Source organism: Elephas maximus, chromosome 8, assembly GCF_024166365.1.
Source record: "Elephas maximus indicus isolate mEleMax1 chromosome 8, mEleMax1 primary haplotype, whole genome shotgun sequence".
Taxonomy (NCBI): Eukaryota; Metazoa; Chordata; class Mammalia; order Proboscidea; family Elephantidae; genus Elephas; species Elephas maximus.
In genome coordinates, this window is record NC_064826.1 from 6,539,994 (window position 1) to 6,560,518 (window position 20,525).

General features: G+C 45.9%; 1 protein-coding gene across 4 annotated transcripts; it reads right to left on the reverse strand.

The window, feature by feature from the left end:
- Positions 1-2,006: 2,006 nt before the first annotated feature.
- On the reverse strand, positions 2,007-19,907 carry GSTK1 (glutathione S-transferase kappa 1). 4 transcript variants are annotated; one of them, XR_007518456.1, is made up of 10 exons: positions 19,760-19,907; positions 18,870-18,951; positions 18,641-18,769; positions 18,331-18,431; positions 18,183-18,218; positions 14,385-14,501; positions 14,010-14,103; positions 11,019-11,329; positions 6,830-8,667; positions 2,007-6,318 (listed from the first exon to the last, which is right to left on the reverse strand). XR_007518456.1 is itself a non-coding variant. In XM_049894054.1 (8 exons), exons 1-8 carry the CDS (start codon positions 19,456-19,458, stop codon positions 11,226-11,228), a joined length of 735 nt encoding a protein of 244 aa, XP_049750011.1. In that variant the 5' UTR covers positions 19,459-19,522; the 3' UTR covers positions 10,887-11,225. The 4 variants fall into 4 exon arrangements, 2 of the variants coding, with proteins under 2 accessions (XP_049750011.1, XP_049750012.1); XR_007518455.1 differs by lacking the exon at positions 19,760-19,907 and adding an exon at positions 19,387-19,522 and having other exon boundaries at positions 2,008-6,318; XM_049894054.1 differs by lacking the exons at positions 2,007-6,318; positions 6,830-8,667; positions 19,760-19,907 and adding an exon at positions 19,387-19,522 and having other exon boundaries at positions 10,887-11,329.
- Positions 19,908-20,525: the final 618 nt, after the last annotated feature.

Below are 20,525 nucleotides of genomic sequence, written 5' to 3' on the forward strand. Positions count from 1 at the left end.
TTAGGAGCAAATTGGACACAACAGATGGCCTGATCAGTGACCCTGAATGTAGGTAAATAGGTCATACAAACTGAAGCTTGACTATGCTCACCAAGTTCCTGGAACAATCAATAAAAGGGGATCCACACGGAATCAGTCAAGAACTCAACAGTCGTTGCCATCCCTAGGCCTAAAGAGACAAAAAGAAGGGAGGGGGTATCAGAAGACAGAGAGTTGAAGAAGGCCTCACTTCACTCTCCTATTGCCCTTGGCCTTTTGCTAGCGCCTCCCTTTGGCCAAATCAATCCAAAATCCGAGGGTACAGGAGCCTATAAAAATTTCATGGTCCAGAGCAGCGTGGATAAAATGGAGAGTGGATCTGGAGCGCTAAACGGGGAATGTCTAGATCACACACCTACACGTATCCTGGTAAATGATTTAAAAGTCAAGGAAAACTCCAGCATAAATCCTGGCAGGAGAAAGAAGTCACTTACAGAGGAATAAAATTCATACTTACCTCGATGGTCTCCGCAGCACCAAGTCCCAAAAGACAGTGAAGTAATGTCTATTAAATTTTGAGCAGAAATGTTGTAATCAAAGATTTTAAAAACTAATCAAGAAGTTTTTCATGTAGAAAGGCAACAGAAAATTATTCTCAGATATCTAAGGATTAAAAAAACATATCCTCCACATGGCTTTTAGAAAAAAAATTATTTGAAAACCTACTAAGACCAACAGAAAGCAAAAAACCAAACCTGTTGCCATTCAGTCGATTCCAACTCATAGCGACCCTATAGAAGAGAATAGAACTGCCCCATAGAGCAGCTGGTGGATTCAAACTGCTGGCCTTTTGGTTAGCAGCCTAAGCTCTGAACCGCTGCACCACCAGAGCCCCAAGACCAACTAAAAGAAAAGTCAAAATTAAGAACTCAGAAACAGGGAGCTGGTTGTATAAATGGACTTGCGTGATGCCTCACCTTGGATAAGGGAGGTTACGCACGTTAGAATGATCTGTTCCTTTTTCTTCTTTTATAGTCTACACATGAGTCGGAATCGACTCGACAGCAGAGGGTTTGTTTTTTTTTGGTACACATGAAACACTAGGAGAGATTATGGTATGCATCCCACCCATAGCCTATTCCTAGGATGGGAAGGGAGTTGGAAAGGCTTAGAATCTCCACAAGATCAGAGAGTTGGAAAAAAAAATTATCCTTGCTGCGTAGGTACGGACCTCCAAGCTGAGATCCTCCAGACTAATGGTCTTTCCTGCTGCCATTTGGGTGTCAAACTCATTAATCCCATTAGATCATGTTCTACCTAATGGACTCTGGAGCTCAGGGCAAGGCTTTGCCCTGAGTGCTTTACTCATTTACTCCCATTCTGTGCCTGTTCTGCAATGACACATTTTCACCCTGCAGTACATACAATACCTCTTCCTGTGTTTACTTAATTTAAAACAATAACTGGGGTTGTCCTGCCCCAGCACTTTCTAACAGTGACAAAACTTTTTATGGGTTTGGGACACAATGCAAAAAATTGTTGTTGTTGTTAGGTGCCACTGTGTTGGTTCTGACTCATAGCAACCCTACATACAACAGAATGAAACACTGCCTGGTCCTGCGCCATCCTCACAATTGTTGTTATGCTTGAGACCTTTGTTGCAGCCACTGTGTCAGTCCATCTCACAGAAGATCTTCCTCTTTTTTGTTGACTCTGTACTCTACCAAGCATAGGTTCTTCTCCAGGGACTGATCCCTCCTGAACAGTGCAAAAAATTACTGAATAAAAAGTCTTATTTTTCTCTCCTCAAAAACAGAGTTGCAATGAGGAATCACATAATGACCACTCTCACTGTGAAATAATTGAGAAATGATTTTTTTATTGAGATAGAAAATCTGGTTGAATGTATGCCAGACAATTAATAATGATTATCTCTGGGGATGGGATTATAGGAGACTTTTACTTTCCGCATTACCATATGGAATTCTATAATTTTTCTTACTACAATCAACATGTTCAATTAGAAAAACCTTTAAAGATATGCAACTTTAAAATAAAATACAAGAGATACAGGAACTATTTAAATAACAGCACAAGGGAAAAAACAGACAAATCCAGAACGTGGGATATTTTATAGGATGATTGACCTAATTTCTGCAACAAGGCAATGCCAGTGAAAGAGAGGATTGGTTTAGGTTTTAAGAGAATTAGGGGACAAAAATCAAATATAATATATTGACTTTGGAAAGTGATTTAAACAAACCATTTAATATATTGTTAGACAATATGGGACATTTGATTATGGACTGTGACATACAATGAATTGCTTAATAAGGCCCTTCTAGCCATTTTTAGCCATAGTCTTTGTGACTCACACACAACGATTGAGTGGGACTTTGTAAATAGGTGTACAGAACCCTAATGAAGGGACTGGTCAGTTTTGCCATCCTGCTAGGCTTAAAATGAGCTATCCTAGAGGCAGGAGGAGAGGATCTCAACATCACAAAGAAAGTAGAGCCAGGAGTGGAGAATGTCTTTTGGACCTGGGATCCCTGTGCCGAGAAGCTCCTGGAATCAGGAAACAGAGAGAGAGAGAGAGTTGGGTCATGGATTAAATTCTGTCTTCCAAAATTGTGTGTATCAATTTGGCTGGGCCATGATTCCCAGTATTTGTAATTGTCCACCATTTTGTTATCTGATGTGATTTTCTTGTGTCGTGAATCCTACCTCTATGATATTAATGAGGGGAGATAGGCGGCAGTTGTGTTTTTGAGGCAGGACTTGTGTCTGGATTGTGTCTGGAGCCGGTTTCTTTTGGGATATAAAAGAGAGAAGCAAGCAGAGAGACAAGGCACCTCATACCACCAAGAAAGCAGTGTTGGGAGCAGAGCACATCCTTTGGGCCAGGGGTTCTTGCACAGAGAAACTCCTAGTCCAGGGGAAGATTGATGAGAAGGACGTTTCTCCAGAGCCGACAGAGAGAGAAAGCCTTCCCCTGGAGCCAGCGCCCTGAATTTAGACTTTTAGCCTGCTTTACTGTGAGGAAATAAATTTCTCTTTGTTAAAGTCATCCACTTGTGGTACTTCTGTTATAGCAGCACTAGATGACTAAGACAAGTTGTAACACCAAAGATAGTGGGAAGCAGCAGCAGAGAAACAGAGGCAGAAGAGGCTCATGGAGCAAGAAAGCTAAGCGCCTTCAGGCTAAGGGTTGCTGGACACAGGTTGCCCCTGGACACTTCTCAGCAGAGCTAAAAGAGCTTTGTAACACTTGCGCGTGCAGGGTGGAGGTGAGGTGCCACAGAGATGCGTGCCTGTGGGTACAGCTGAGAGGAGGCCGTCCTGATGGAAGAACTGGATACTGAGTGTTCCTGAACCTGAATTGTAACCTGCTACTTCCCTAATGACTGATGATATTGAGCTTTTCCATCGTCTCTTTCCACAGATGTAGTCAGTTTGATTTCTGTGTGTTTAATCTGGTGAGGTCCATGTGTATAGTCGTTGTTTATGTTGGTGAAAGAAGGTATTTGCAATGAAGAAGTCGTTGGTCTTGCAAAATTCTATCATTCAATCTTTGGCACTGTTTCTATCACCAAGGCCATATTTTCAACTATTGATCCTTCTTCTTTGTTTCCAACTTTCACATTCCAATCATCAGTAATTATCAACGCATCTTGATTGCATTTGGCCCTAATGCTTGGTGTGTAAATTTGAATAATACTCATATTAACTGGTCTTCCTTGTAGGTGTATGGATATTATCCTATCACTGACAATGTTGTACTTCAGGATAGATCTTGAAATGTTCTTTTTGATGATGAATGCAACACCATTCCTCTTCAAGTTGTCATTCCCAGCATAATAGACTATATGATTGTCTGATTCAAAAGGGCCAATACCAGTCCATTTCAGTTCACTAATGCCTAGGATATTGATGTTTATTCATTCCATTTCATTTTTGATGATTTCCAGTTTTCCTAGATTCATACTTTGTACATTCCAAGTTCCAACTTTGGAGCAGACCATCAATTGCTCATATGCAAGTTCAAGCTGAAACTGAAGAAAATCAGAGCAAGTCCATAAGAGCCAAAATATGACCTTGTGTATATCCCACCTGAATTCAGAGACCATTTGAAAAATAGATTTGGCACATTGAACACTGGTGAACAAAGACCAGACGAGTTGTGGAATGACATCAAGGACATCATACACGAAGAAAGCAAGAGGTCACTGAAAAGACAGGAAAGAAAGAAAAGACCAAGATGGATGTCAGAGGAGACTCTGAAACTTGCTATCGAACGTCGAGAAGCTAAAGCAAAAGGAAGAAATTATGAAGTAAAAGAACTGAACAGGTTTCAAAGGGTGGCTTGCGAAGACAACACAAAGTATTATAATAACATGTGCAAAGAGCTGGAGATGGAAAACCAAAAGGTGAGAACATGCTTGGCATTTCTCAAGCTTAAAGAACTGAAGAAAAAATTGAAGCCTCGAGTTGCAATAGTGAAGGATTCTATGGGGGAAAATATTAAACGATGCAGGAAGCATCAAAAGAAGACGGAAGGAATACACAGAGTCATTATACCAAAAAGAATTAGTCGATGTTCAACCATTTCAAGAGGTGGCATATGATCGGGAACTGATGGTACTGAAGGAAGAAGTCCAAGCTGCTCTGAAGGCATCGGGGAAAAACAAGGCTCCAGGAATTGATGGAATATCCACTGAGATGTTTCAACAAACAGACGCAGCGCTGGAGGTGCTCACTCATCTATGCCAAGAAATATGGAAGACAGCTTCCTGGCCAACTGACTGAAAGAGATCCATATTTATGCCTATTCCCAATAACGGTGATGCAACCGAATGTGGAAATTATAGAACGATATCATTAATATCACACACAAGCAAAATTTTGCTGAAGATCATTCAAAACGGCTGCAGCATTATGTTGACAGGGAACTGCCAGAAATTCAGGCCAGTATCAGAAGAGGACATGGAACCAGGGATATCATTGCTGATGTCAGCTGGATCCTGGCTGAAAACAGAGAATACCAGAAGGATGTTTACCTGTGTTTTATTGACTATGCAAAGGCATTCGACTGTGTGGATCGTAACAGATTATCGATAACATTTCAGAGAATGGGAATTCCAGAACACTTAATTGTGCTCATGAGAAACCTTTACAAAGCTCAAGAGGCAGTTGTTTGGACAGAACGAGGGGATACTGATTGTTTTAAAGTCAGAAAAGGTGTACGTCAGGGTTGTATCCTTTCACCATGCCTATTCAATCTGTATGCTGAGCAAATAATCCGAGAAACTGGACTATATGAAGAAGAACAGGGCATCAGGATTGGAGGAAGACTCATTAACAACCTGTGTTATGTAGATGACACAACGTTGCCTGCTGAAAGTGAAGAGGACTTGAAGCACTTACTAACGAAGATCAAAAACCACAACCTTCAGTATGGATCGTACTTCAACATAAAGAAAACAAAAATCCCCAAACTGGACCAATGAGCAACATCATGATAAATGGAGAAAAGTTTGAAGTTGTCAAGGATTTCATTTTACTTGGATCCACAATCAACAACCATGGAAGCAGCAGTTGAGAAATCAAGAGACGCATTGCATTGGGTAAATCTGCTGCAAAGGACCTCTTTAAAGTGTTGAAGAGCAAAGATGTCACCTTGAGGACTAAGGTGCGCCTGACCCAAGCCGTGGTATTTTCAATCGCATCATACACATGTGAAAGCTGGACGACGAATAAGGAAGACCGAAGAAGAATAGATGTCTTTGAGTTGTGGTGCTGGCGAAGAATATTGAATATACCATGGACTGCCAAAAGAATGAACAAATCTGTCTTGGAAGAAGTACAACCAGGATGTCCCTTAGAAACAAGGATGGTGAGCTATGTCTTACATATTTTGGACATGTTGTCAGGAGGGATCAGTCCCTGGAAAAGGACAGAGTACAGGGTCAGTGGAAAAGAGGAAGACCCTCAATGAGGTGGATTGACACAGTGGCTGCAACAATGAGCTCAAGCATAACAACGATTGTAAGGATGGCGCAGGACCGGGCAGTGTGTCGTTCTGTTGTGCACAGGGTTGCTATGAGTCGGAGCTGACTTGAGGGCACCTAACAAGAATAATATCACACTCAGTAGAGAAGTAGACTGCCATGGGAGGGATGGTTCGTGTCAGAATTTGTGAAGATGGCAGAGAGAGGAGGCATGTCTTACCTCCGCCTCATATGAAGCAGCCTTGGGCTGTTGGTCTCTGTTCTTCTTCCCTCTTGTGAAGTTAGAGGAGGTCAGATGTCTCTACCATGCCATTTTCACAGACTGGTGCTGGGATGATACCAAACTTAATTAGGTGTAACAACGGTATTGTGGCTATATATATATATATATATATATATATATAAATCCATATTATTAGACATGCATACTAAAGTATGTGAGGATAAAATTACATGATTTCTGGATTTGTTTTAAAAAGTATAAAAGGAATAAATGCTTATGTGGCAGAATTTGATAACTAATAAATCTGAGCGAAGGGTATATGGGGATTCACTGAAATATTCTCTCCGTCTTTGTGCATGTTTGAATATTTTCATGATTAAAAGTGTAAAGGTTAAAAAAAAAATCCACTTGCCATCAAGTCAATTCCAACCCGTGGCGCCCCCATGTGTGTCAGAGTAGAACTGCTCTATAGGGTTTTCGTGGCTGAGTTTTTAGAAGTGGATCATCAGGCTCTCCTTCTGAGGCACCTCTGGGTGGAAATTAATCTGCGCCCTTTCAGTTAACAGTCATTTGCATTAACCATTTGCAGCGCACATCATCCATAACTTGTGCTGACCTTTAAGGGTCCTTATCAAGAAAATGTAGCACCTTGGATCAAGTCTGCAGGATTTTCTGATGTGGGTGGAGAGGTGAGACATCCATATGAAAGAGTTAAGTAATAATTCCAGAAAGTATGTGAAAAAGTATCTATGTATGGATATTACCAAATTAAAACATGCACAACACACAGAGATTAGAGATACAGATTATTAAAATATAATCTGTATGCATGGTATAAAATTCCAGTCTAAAAAGGATTACAGTGAAGAGTAAGTCTTCTTTGTACCCTAAAACCTCCGTCTCAGTCCTCTACCCTAGAGGCAACCACAGTCTCTGGCTGGTTCTGAGTATCTGTATCAGTTTCCTGCAGGGCTTCGAATCGGTTCAAAACGGTTCAGTAATTGCTTTCGTAAACATAGCATAGCTACCAACTCTGTTGCTTGTGGTATTTTTTTTCTTTTTATACTTGATTGATGTAAGAAGCACGTGCCTCACGTGTGTTTTTGTTTGTTTTATGGGCTTGTCTAATCTTTGGCTGAATGGTGAACTTCGGGTTTAGCTTCAGTTCTGAGTTAGGAGGGTGTCCAGAGGCCACAGTCTTGGGGGTTCCTCAAGTCTCTGTCAGACCAGTAAGTATGGTCTTTTTGTGAATTTGAATTTTGTTCTACATTTTTCTCCTGCTTTTTCTGGGACCCTCTATTGTGATCTCTGTCAGAGTGGTGGGTGGTGGTAGCCGGGAACCATCTAGTTCTTCAGGCTCAGGCTGGTAGAGGGTGTGGTTCCTGTGGTCCATTAGTCCTTTGGACTAATTGTTTCCTTGTGTCTTTGATTTTCTTCATTCTCCTTTGCTTTGGACAGGACGGGACCAATAGTTGTATCTTAGATGGCCACTTGCAAGCTTTTAAGACCCCAGACACTGCTGACCAAAATAGGATCTAGAATATTTTCTTTATGAACTATGTTATGCCAATTGACCTAGATGTCCCTTGAGACCATGGTCCCAAGCCCTCAGCCTCAGTAGCTCGATTCCTCAAGGCGTTTGCCACAGCCCTTCCTCCTGAAAATTTCAGGAGCTTGATGTAGCTGATTGGGTTATTGGCAGGACTCTGGAAAGTGACGCACATTCAAAGGGGCGCACTCAGCCACCACCATCTTTGAGTGGGGCACAGCTGTTTGTTTCCTACTTCGGTCAAAGTACCACGGGTAACAGATTTGGTTGCTATGTAATGCCTATGTGTCTCTTGTTTACAATGTCAGTTACTGAGCCACTATGAGCTGGTTTGAAGTCCTGGTTTCCCATGGCTTCTGTTACAAAGTACCATGGAGTGAGTGGCTTAAAAAGACAGAAATTAATTTTCTCACAGTTCTGGAAGCTAGAAGTCTGAATTCAGGGTGTCAGCAGGGCCATGACCTCTCCAAGTCTCTAAGGAAAGATCCTTCCTTGTCTCTCCCAGCTTCAAGGAGTTCCTTGGTGTGCAGTGGCAGCAAAACACCAATCTCTGCTTAAGTTACCATATGGCTGTCTTCTTCTGAGTCTTGTCTCTCACTGGTGTGACTGCATGTTAGCCTAACTGATAACACCTTCAAAGATCCTATTTCCAAACAAAGTCATGTTCACAGGTTCTGGGGGATAGAACTTCAACATATCTTTTTGGAGAACACAATTCAACCCACAATAGTATCCCTCCAGAGAAACTATGAATATGTGACTCTAACAGATACAGACTTCCTTGTTTGTGTACATACGAACATGCCATAGGTGCTGTTTTGTATGTTGCTTTTTCCACCTAATGATATACGTTGCAGGTCGTTCTTTATCCACATGTACAGATCAACATCAATAGACATCAGGAGCTATAAAAACATACAGAAGAGTTGAAAGAATTTTACAGTGAACATCAATGCACCTACCACCTAGATTGTACAATTCACATTTTGCTGTATTTGCTTTGTCACGTATCCACCTACGTATCCATATATAATTATTAGTATGCCTGTTACATATCTGTCATTTTATCCATCCATCAATACACCTTTTTTAATGTTTTTTTTTTTTTTAATTAGCCAGGTTCTTAATGTACATCATGTGTAACAAGAACCCCAAATTTCTCAACCTGGTATACAGTTTTTCCCATTTAGATACATGAAGTCAAGACAGTTTTCCTAGTTAGCAAAGTGCACTTTGTTTTACATATATATATATGTATATACATATATGGAAACCCTGGTGGCGTAGTGGTTAAGAACTACAGCTGCTAACCAAAAGGTCGGCAGTTTGAATCCACATATACATACATATTTAAATTTAAATGTATTTCAAAGTAGGCTGCAGACCTTAGTACACCTCCACATAAATACTTCAGCATGCGTAAAAGTAACTAGAGTTGTTTGTTTACAGTTAATTGTTTTTTCTCTTGAAGTATAATTTCCTACAATAAAACAAACAGATTTTGTGTGGACTATTCCATGAGCGTTGACAAAAGCAAACACCTGTGTAACCCAAGCCGTGATCAAGATAAAGAGCATTCACGCAATCAAGGACTGTTCTGATTTCTTTCCATCTCTTCTTCTTTTTTAGAGGTTTCTATTTTATGGAAGAATGATTAATTTATTTAATGAATCTCCAACTCATAAACATTGTTTCCAGGATTTTGCAATTAATATCTTTCTATGTCCACGCATGCCTTGTTCTATTGTGCTTCGCGGATATTGCCGTTTTAACAAATTGAAGGTTTGTGGCAACCATGTGTTAAGCAAGTCTATTGGCACTACTTTCTCAAAAGCATGTGCTCACTTCGTGTCTCTGTGTCACATTTTGGTAATTCCTACTGTATTTCAAACTTTTTCATTATTACTGTATCCGTTACAGTGATCTGTGATCAGTAATCTCTGATGTTACTATTTTGGGGTGCCATGACCTGCACCCATAAAAGTAATTTAATCAGTAAATGTTGCGTGTTCTGACTGCTCCACCGACTGGCCGTCCCCCCTTCTCAATCCTTTTTCTTGGGGCTTCCTATTCCCTTAGACATTACACTATTGAAATTAGGCCAATTAATAACTTTATAATGGTCTCTAAGTCTTCAAGAAAGGAAGAGTTGTGTATCTCTCACTTCAAATCAAAAGCTAGATGTGATTAAGCTTAGTGGGGAAGGCATGTCGAAAGCTGAGATAGGCTGCAAGCTAGGCTTCTTGTGCCAAATGGCTAGCCAAGTTGTAAATGCAAAGGAAGAGTTCTTGAAGAAAATTAAAAGGGCTACGCCTTGAACACGTGAATGTTAACAAAGTGAAACAGATTTATTGCTGATATGCAGAAAGTTTTAGTGGTCTGGATAGAAGATCAACCCAGCCACAACATTCCCTTAAGCTAAAGCCTAATTCGGAGCAAGGCCCTAATGCTCTTCAATTCTGTGAAGGCTGAGCGAGGAGAGGAAGCTGCAAAAACAAAAAACAAAAAACAAAAAGCATTTGAAGCTAGCAGAGGTTGGTTTATGAGGTTTAGGGAAAAGAAGCCAACTCCATAACATAAAAGTGCAAAGTGAGGCAGCACGTGCTGATGTAGAAGCTGCAGCAAGTTACCAGAAGATCCGGCTACTTGATCAAAGTGGCGACACTAAACAACAAATTTTCAGTGGAGCTCAAACAGCCCTGTATCGGAAGACGATGCCGTCTAGGTCTTTCACGGCCAGAGAGGAGAAGATAATGCTGGCTTCAAAGCTTCAAAGGACAGGCTTACTCTCTTGTTAGGGGCTTATGCAGCTGGTGACTTTCAGTTGAACCCAACACTCATTTACCGTTCTGAAAACCCTAGGGCCCTTAAGAATTATGCTAAATCTACTCTGCTTGTGCTCTATAAATGGAACATCAAAGCCTGGACGACAGTACATTTGTTTACAACATGTTACTGAATATTTTAATCTCATTGTTGAGACCTATTGTTCAGAAAAAAAGATTCCTTTCAAAATATTATTGCTCTTTGACAATGCATGTGGTCACCCAGGAATTTGAAGATAAAAGGAGATTAATGTTGTTTTCATACCTGCAAAGACAACTTCCATTCTGTAACCCATGAATCAAGGAGTAATTTTGACTTTCAAGTTTTATTATTTAAGAAATCCATTTCGTAAGGCTATAGCGGCCATAGACGGTGATTCCTCTGATGGACCCGGGCAAAGTAAATCGAAAACCTTCTGGAAAGGACTCACCATTCTATATGCCATTAAAAACATTTCCGATTCATGGGAGGAGGTGAAAATATCAGCATTAACAGGAGTTTGGAAGAAGTTGATTCCAGTCCTCATGGATGACTTTGTGGGAGTCACGACTTCCACGGAGGAAGTAACAGCCGATGCGGTAGCAACAGCAGGAGAACTAGAAGTGGAGCCTGAAGGTGTGGCTGACTTGCTGGAAACTCACGACAAAACGTTGAAGGATGAGGAGTTGCTTCTTATGGATGAGCAGAGAAAGTGGTTTCTTGAGATGGAATGTAGTCCTGGTGAAGATGCTGCGAACATTGCTGAAATAACAGCAAAAGATTTAGAACATTATATAAACTTCGTTGATAAAACAGCAGCAAGTTTTGAGAGAATTGTCTCCAATTTTGAAGGAAGTTCTACTGGGGGTAAAAGGCTATCAAACAGCATCGCATGATAGAGACACCTTTCGTGAAAGGAAGAGTCAATCGATGCGGCAAACTTCACTGTTGTCTTCTTTTAAAAAATTGCCACAGTCACTCCAACCTTCAGCGACTACCGCCCTGCTCAGTCAGCAGCCACCAACATCAAAGCAAGACCCTCCGCCAGCAAAAAGATGATTACGACTTGGCCGAAGGCTCAGGTGACAGCTTTTTTTTTTTTCTTTTAGCAATAAAGTATTTTTAAATTAAGGTGTGTACGTCGTTTTAGACATAATGCTATTGGCACTTAATAGACAACAGTATAGTGTAAACATAACTTTTATATGCACTGGGGAACCAAAACATTCCTCCGACTCGCTTTACTGTGGCGGTCTGGAACCAAACCCGCAATATCGCCAAGGTCTCCTTCTATGTCTTTAGTCACATGAATAAATTGGAAAAATTCCCGAAAGTGAAATTTGCCCTCTAAAGAAACCGTAACGGTTGACATCTCCCCTGCCCCCTTCACTCCCCGAACAACAGTGAGTCACGACACTTGGATTCAACATTTTTTGTTCACCTGCTGTGCTGGACACTTTAAGGTGTGGACAGAAGACAATGCTGGACAGGCTCTTTTCTCCAATTAATATTATAGCCTAAGAATTTCCAAAGTTCTGAAAAGTTCTCCACAAACGCGATCTCTGATGGCTAGGAAACATTAATCCTGGGTGTACCATAACGTTTGGCTAGATATTGAAGTTTTCAGTTTTTTATTTCACCGACAATGTTGAGACAAGTGTCCTACAACTTGGTCTCCATCTTGGCCTGGTCTCTGCAGCTTTGATACGTGAGAAGTTACCTTCTGTTTGAACTTGATGCCACAATGATTTTCTTTTTCTTCCCCCTGATTTTGAAGGCTAAACATTCCCTGTCCTCTTGGTTACAGTATAGTAGCTGTGGTACTCTAGTATAGTTACCACTTCACTGCTAACTGAAAGGTCCACCACTTGAACTCACTGAACCCACCAGCAGCTGTGCAGAAGAAAGGACCTGGCAATCTGCTCCTGTAAGGATTACAGCCCAGGAAACCCTAGAGGCAAGTTCTACTCTGTCCTATAGGGCCACTGTGAGTCGGGATTAACTCAACAGCTCACAACAAAAACATAGTAGGTCATGAAGGAAGAAAAACTTATTTTGAGATACATTTCTGGCATTACTTCACAGATAAGCTCGGAAAAGATGATTTAAATCCTGGAGTTTGTTGGAATAATGGAAAAAGGGAGAGAGAAGGAAGATGGAAAGTGATAGGGGATAAAAGAGGAAACAGGATTGGAGCTGAGAAAGAAGAAGGGAACAAAGCAACATGGCGCCCGTTGCCAGAGCCCCTCAGCTCTGAAGCTCTGCATTGGGTCCCAATAGCTCCCCAGTGTGGCTTCGGCTTCTTAACACTGTTCTCAGAAAGATTAACACACCATTTAAACACAAGGTCCTCTGGTTATCGCACTGGAGGCGCGGGTAGAGGCCAGGACTTGGGATAAACATTTGGGAGACAGAAAGTCATGGATTCATGTGGGAGCGAGGGTTATTATAGAGGCCAGGGCGAAGTGTGGGGTTCCTGGGGCCTGCCTGTTGGGGAGGGCTGGGAGACAGGAGACAATGAGCAGCCCCCTGGGCTTCGGCAGCTCCAGGTGACCCCCACGGTCTTTCCTCGTTCTCCCTTTGGGGCAGATGACTGACTTTGACACCGGGGCAAGTGCTCCAGTTCCCACCATACTCCCCCCACCCCCTGGCCCTGAGCTTGGCCCATTCCAGGCACTCAGCTGCTCAGAAGCCAGTCAGTGCAAACTTTGAATTGCAAAGTCCTTCTGTCTCTGACCCAGAGGCCAAGGTGGTTTCTGCATAAAAGAGAGAGGGGCTGCTTCTGCTCTCTGGACCCCACCTCCCCAGCCAGGCTGCTTCTCCAAAGACCCTAGAGTGGGCAGGTGAAAGACACAGACACAAGAACACACCGAGACCACAGGACACCACAGCCTAAATGTTCTGCGCAATGCCTGAGGTTTATTTTGCAGAAGCAGAGTTTGGGGATCTTGGAGGTCCTAATGGAAGGTGGCCAAGGGAAGATCATGTCCCAAACAGCCCTCCCACACCCCAGGGGTTGGGGGGAGACGGCTCAGGGCTACAGGCTCAGGGCTACAGGCCCACCGGGTCAGGCAGGGACTCAGATCTGGTACTCGGTGGCGGTGGGGGTGAGGTAGATGGCCTGCTTCCTGGGGCGCTCCTAGAGTCTGGCGCCAGGGGCCAGAGGCACAGGGCCCATCCACTTCTCTCCTGGATGAAAAACCACAGGGTCTGCACACTGTCATCAGGGTGCTCCTCCCTCCAAGACCCCCGGGGGTTTCTCAGGAGAGCCCTGTTGGGTTTTACAGGGCAGCAAGGTGAGAGCTCACCTCCCCGACAGCCAGCAGCCCGACAGCCAGCAGCCCGTGTCAAGATGAGGCTCGGCTGTGGAAGTGCCAAGAACATTCCTCCCCGGCCCTCTGCTCAGCTGATGTGATGGGGGGGGCGTTAAACTTTGACTTACCTAGCAGGTGTGCCAGCAGCTCCAGACGGTCAGAGCCAAACAGCATGTGGGTTTGGCCATCCACGTGGGCCACGGTGATGGGCAGCCCAAAGGCCTGGAAGGCAGAGGGGGCAAAGCGGGGATGATTACTGGGCTGGGGGTGAGGCCGGCAGCCAGCACTGTCTGCGTGCACAGATGCAGCTGGAGGCTTCTCAGTGTTCGGTAGGAGATACCGTGATCCCCAGAGCCTTCTACTTCCCTGACCTCTCACCATCCAGCTCCTTCCCTTCCTCTCCTGGGGCTCAGGGAGAGCTGGGGAGTAGCTGCTGGGACAAAGTGTGGGGACCCAGCAGACCCTCAGGATCAGGGTTGGAAACACAAGTAAGGGTCCCTCACCCCATAGTTGCAGGCAGCCTCGGTGGTCTCCTTGAGCTGGTTCTTCACCCTTGGGGTTGAGATCTTTTCCAGAATTCCTTGGGCTTGGTCTGCAGACATCCCGGCCTCCTTTGCAGCCTAAGGTGGTACAGTGGGGGGGACACACCATGTCTGCATTAGAAGGGATGGACCTCAGGAGGACAAACGGGTCTTTATATTTTCTGCCCCCAAGTTTTCCTTGCAATGCATTTACTAGTCTATGATGCCAAGGTCTATCCTTCCCAAGAGAAGTCCTGCTTCCTTTTTCCAAAGTCCTGAGGCTGACAGGAAAAGCAACGCGCCTTGGGGTCACAGCTGTAGTGCCAGAAGGCATCTTAGAAACCAGCTAGCCTGACCTCTTCATTTCACAAATGGGGACACCGAGGTCCAGAGAGCAAAGAGAGTTCAGGAGCTTAACTAGCAGAGCCGACAGCAGAATCTGTGCCCCTGAATTCAAGTCCAGGGCTCGTTCCTTCATCCATCTCCGAATCCCTGAGTATCTCTGGGTTCTTTGAGTCAAGGGCTGGACTCTAATCACTATGGAATTTCCTGAGGATTTTCCAAGCAGGGAATGTGGCTGCAGCCACCTGCCTGGCTTCAAAGGAACCATAAAGGCTTCGGTCTAGGGTTTGCTGTGGTTGTCTGGGGTCCTGTTGTTTCTGTTAAAGTGGTGGTTCTCAGCCATGGCTGCACATTTGAATTTCCTGGGGAGCTTTCAAGAACCCTGCTGCCCAGCCCATTCCTAGAACAATCGCATCAGAATTTTTGCAGGTGGCACCCAGGCATTCCAGGTGAATTTAATGTGCAGCCAAGGTTAAGCAGCACTGCAAACTGACACCCCACATGGGGGGGGGACACAGAAGTCATGCAGTCCACTGCAATGGGACACCGTCTTTGACTGAGTTCTGTTAGGGGATTGTTTACCAGAGTGAATGTTTGGCAGTAGGGACATGGTTAAGTAAACAGAAAGAAGCCCACTGAATGGGATGCTAGGTAGTAATTGAGAATTATGCTTTCGAGGAGTTTTAAACATAAAAAATGACTGCTAAATATTCAGTGATAAAGCAAGCTAAATATTACGCATAGACTTTGCTGGAGGGGGTGCCTTAGTTCTCCAGGGCTGCTGGAGGGGGTGCCGTAGTTCCCCAGGGCTGCTGGAGGGGGTGCCGTAGTTCCCCAGGGCTGCTGGAGGGGGTGCCGTAGTTCCCCAGGGCTGCTGTAACAGAAGTACCACAAGTGGATGGCCTTAAAAACAGAAATTTATTCTCTCGGAGTTTAGGAACCTAGAGGTCTGCATTCGGGGTGCCAGCTCCAGTGGAAGGCTTCCTCTCTCCGTTGGTTCTGGAGGAAGGTCCTTGTCATCAGTCTTCCCCTTCTCAATGCAGGGACCCTGGGTCCTAAGTATGTGCTCTGGCTCTGCTCCCAACGCTTTTTTCTTGGTGGTAGGAGGTCCCTCACTCTCTCTGCTTGATTCTCTCTTTTACATCTCAAAAGCGATCGATTCAAGATACAGCCTAATCCTGTAGATTGAGTCCTGCCTCATTAACATAAAATAACCACCTCTAATCCTGCCTAATTAACATCAGGTTGTGGTTGTTGTTGTGTGCCATCGAGTCAATTCCAATTCACAGCAATTTTATATGACAGAGTAGAACTGCCCCACAGGATTTCCAAGGAGCAGCTGGTGGATTCAAACTGCTGACCTTTTGGTTAGCAGCCTGAGTTCTTAACCACTACAATACCAGGGCTCCGTTAACATCATAGAGGTTAGGATTTATAACACATACGATAATCATATGACATCACAAAACGGTGGACAACCACACAATACTCAGAATCATGGCCTAGCCAAGTTGACACATATTTTGGGGGGACATAATTCAATCCATGACATTCCACCCTTTGGCCCCTCAAAATTCATGTCCTTGCCACATGTAAAATACTTTCACCCCATCATATCATCCCAAAAGTATTAAATCAACTCCAAGTCCAAATTCCATCCAGGGGAAAAATTCCTTTCCATCTGTGAAATCTAGAACACAAGTTATCTGTTTCCAAAATACAATGGCGGAACAGGCACAAGGTAGACATTTCCATTACAAATGGGAGAAACTGGAGGGAAAGAAGGAATAATAGGCACCAAGCAAGTCAGCAGAACACATTACATTAGCTCTCAAAGCTTGAAAATAATTCTCTGTTCTCTGAGACCATTTAGGAAATGGCCCTGCCCTTCAGACTGTGGGTGTTGGCCATATTCTTCAGATTCTGGATGGAGGCACCTCAGCCCTGGGCTTCAGCTTCGCATTCCAAGTCCACTGGAAAGGCAACTCTGCTCTCTCGGCTTTGGGCAGCCCTATTCTCCTAGTCCATCTAAATGGCAATCCCATCCCCTCAGCCACGTTCTTTTACCCCTTGGGGATGGCAGCCCCAACCCCTCAGCTATGGGCATTGGATCCGGCCCATCCTGCTGGCACTCGTGAACAGCAGCCCGACACTCCAGAACCGAGTTGGTGAAGATCTGACTCTCTGAGATATAGGAGGCTATGGCCCCACCCTTTGAGACCCCAGAGGTCATGGTTCCACCCTTTGATACCCGACAGGTCGTGATCCTACCCTTTGAGACTGAGGCAGCTCTGCTTCCCGTGTGGAAGGGACCTCATGCCACCAAGAAAGCGGTGCTGGGGATGGAACTCATCCTTCGGACCCCGGGTCCCTGTGCTGAGAAGCTTCCAGACCAGGGGGAGATTGATGACAAGGACCTTCTCCCAGAGCCAACAGAGAGAGAAAGTCTCCCCCTGGACCTGCTACCCTGAATTTGGACTTCTAGACTCCTAGACAGTGAGAGAATATAAATTTCTGTTTGTGAAAGTCATCCACTTGTAGTATTTCTGTTATAGCAGCACTAGATAACTAAGAGAAAAAAAAAAAAAAAAAACACTGGACGATAACGCTGACCAGTCTTTACTTTGTACATTTAAGCTTTGTGTGATCTGCCATTTTACGTATCAAATTTTAATATGCCCAAACTCTGTTCTGTAAAAACCACCCTGGTGGCACAGATGGTTAAATTGCTCAGCTGTTAACTGAAAGGTTGGAGGTCTGAGTCCACCAGAGGTGCCTCAGAAGAAAAGCCTGGCAATCTGCGTCTGAAATATTAGACACTGAAGACCAGAACTGTGGAGAACAGTTCTATTCCGATACACATGGGTCGCTGGGAGTTGGATTCGACTTCACAGCAACTGGTATTGTTTGTAAGCAAAAGGAAAAATATTGCTTTATATTTCCTGAGAAAATAACCCTAAGAAAAACTTTTACTTTCTATGGCCTCATCTATGCCTGGCACAGATGTCAATGTTTTGAGCCATTTCCACTGGTTTCCCGGCTTCTGTTTAATTCTGGCTTTAGTATTAGGTTTGTCTTTTCGTTTTCCTAAAAGCCTTCTTCTGACATCTGTGTTCACCTGGGCTTGTTGGGAAGGTTTGTGGTAGCGTCTGTGGGGCCAAGCCTTGCCTGGACTTTACCCTTTCCCTCTGGAGGCCCTGCGCTGCACATCTTTTACTAGATGCAATTCACCTGTGCACTTGTTCCCTCTCACCATCATATTTTTGGGGGTCCTCTTAGTTCCAATTTTTCAGTCATTTGTCCCCTCAAACACGGACACCCATTCTCCCCAAGTGACTGTGATCTCTCCCACTCAACGGGAAGGTTGTTGTTCTCCTCATTCCCCAAGGTGGGCTCCTTTCAGCTTCCCTGGGAGGTGAGTGGTGGAGGGGCACTCACCGCCAGGATGCTCTGGAGGTCGGTGATATCTTCATTCTGGGAAGGCAGGGGGTGGTAGGGAGGGGTGTGAGTGGAGGGTCTGGGGGGAGGGTCAGAGGTCATCCAGGGTCACCAGCCTCCCACCACCTGGGTAGGAGCCTGCGTTCACCATTGACCAGGCGCACATCCACAACTGGCGGGACACCTTTTCCAGCATCTCCGGGAGCTCCAGGTCCACGGCTGTGAGGAAGCGCATGGCGGACAGGCTCCCTGCAGGCGGCAGCACTCAGACATGTCTTCTCCACTCACCAGGTGTTCTGCTTGCCCCCTGCCTTTTATTTCCCACCCCTTCCTGCTTGCCCAGCTCTGACCTTGAGGCTCCCCATGGAGAATTTCCACAATCCCCCGCCCTGGAGCCCCACCTTCCTGGCCCTGCTCTCTCGGACTCCTCCACCCCTCACCAATTCCCCTATCATCACCTTTTTTAAAGACCACAGAGAAGAAATCCTTGGGGACATGGATGGGAACTTGGAAATGCTGTCGCAGTCGCTCAAGGTCATTGGTCATGTACAGCTCTTTGCGGGGAAGTAGGGAGGGCGGCTTGTTTCCTGCAGGTGGGACGTGGGACGTGGTGGTGAGAGACACCTAAGGGTCCGGGCTGGGGGACCCTATCCTGGGCTTGGGACAGCTGGCAGGCATGCCCCCTACCGCTGTCCTTCATGATGCCTGAGATGTAACTTGGGCGCAGCTGCAGATCCACGTTCCAAATATGCTGGTAGCGGCACAGCACCTGCGGAGTAGGTGAGGGGAGCAGAGGGGGTTGTGTGACTGCCAGGCCAGGGAAAAGGCCGCACGGAGTGGACAGGCACTGGGGACCCCTAGGTTGTTCGTTTGGAAGGACAAACTCCACGTTTGGAAAACCGCACCACGAAGGGCGCTTGCCTCGCTGCCCCTGGGCCTGTTCTTCCTTTCCTGCCCCCCACCCCCAAAACTGACACCTGGCCCGAAGTGGCGGGTCCTGGACTCTTCTCGACTTTTGGGGGGTGTCCCCCCTCCCAGCTTCCAGACCACCGTGGGAACGCTGCCGCGGTGGAGTGCGCGCCCGGAGCGACTTGGCCCGGGAGGAACACAGCGACCTTAGCCGGCTCCTCGCGAGGCCGAGCTCGGGGCGGCGCCTGACCATGAGGCCCAGCCCCACCCTCCTCGGCCTGCAGCCCCGCGTCACCTCGAAACCCAGCCACGAGTAGGGGGAAAGGACGTCGTAGAAGAGCTCCAGAGTCCGGGGCAGGGGCCCCATGCTGCGCGCCTGTGCGGAAACTCGCACCTCCCACGCGGGGCTGCTCCGCCCGACGCCGAAGAGCCCGGCCTACCCCGGAGCCCGCCTCTCGGCCCCAATCGCTGGCCCGCCCCCCAGCTCGCGCCCCACCCCGCAGGACCACTCGTTCCTCGGCTCGCCCCTCCTCTCCGCTCACCTTCCCCGGGGCTCGTCCCCCGCTCCCCACGAGGCTCGCCAGCCCCTCCCGGCTCGCCCGCCCTCACCGCCCCCGGCCTGCCCGCCCCCGGCCCGCCTCCCATCACTCCAAGACCCTGGTGGTTACCCGGTCAGGCCGCGGTTGCTGCCTGCGCAGAGAAAGTTCACCCCGGCCCACCCCTGGGGGCTTCTGAGCGTCGCTGGGGGTAGAGCTGGGCGGGGCTTATTTGGAGGGGGTGCTGGGGTGGGACGCCGCTCAAATGGCTTGGCGCGCCTGTGGTCACTGCCCAGTTTTGGACTGGAATCTGGGCAAAAGGCGGTGGTTTGAGATGCCTGCTGTGCCTCTCACTTAGCTGTGTGCCTTTAGCACGCCGCTTGACTTCTCTGAGCCTGTTTGCTTATTCCGTATAAAAACAGAGGTGCATAATGATAACACCCGTCATGGGTTGTTGTGAAGATAAATGGGATAGAGGAGGAAAGAGCTCCAGCAAATGTAAGCTATTATTGTGACTTGGCAGTGGGTGCAACCCCTGGGCCTGGGGCAAAGTTAAACAAACTCGCTGCCCTCAATTGCTACTCATAGTGAGCCTACAGGACACAGCAGAACTGCTCTGTAGGGTTTTCAAGGAGCAGCTGGTGGATTCCAACTGCCGACCTTTTGGTTAGCAGCCAAACTCTTAACCACTGCCTACCAGCCCTTCAGGGCTCAGTAAGAAGTCCTCAAATGATACTGATTTTGTGTTCTCAAGAGTTTAGCACAATGCCTGGACGTATAAAACATTTATTTTTCCTTGTTTGAGTGAGTGAAAGGGGGACAAGGAGGGAATGGGTGGCCTCAGTGAAGGAGTGGGAGGGATAACAAGGAATAGTCTGCCCTGTTCCTATTTGCAAAT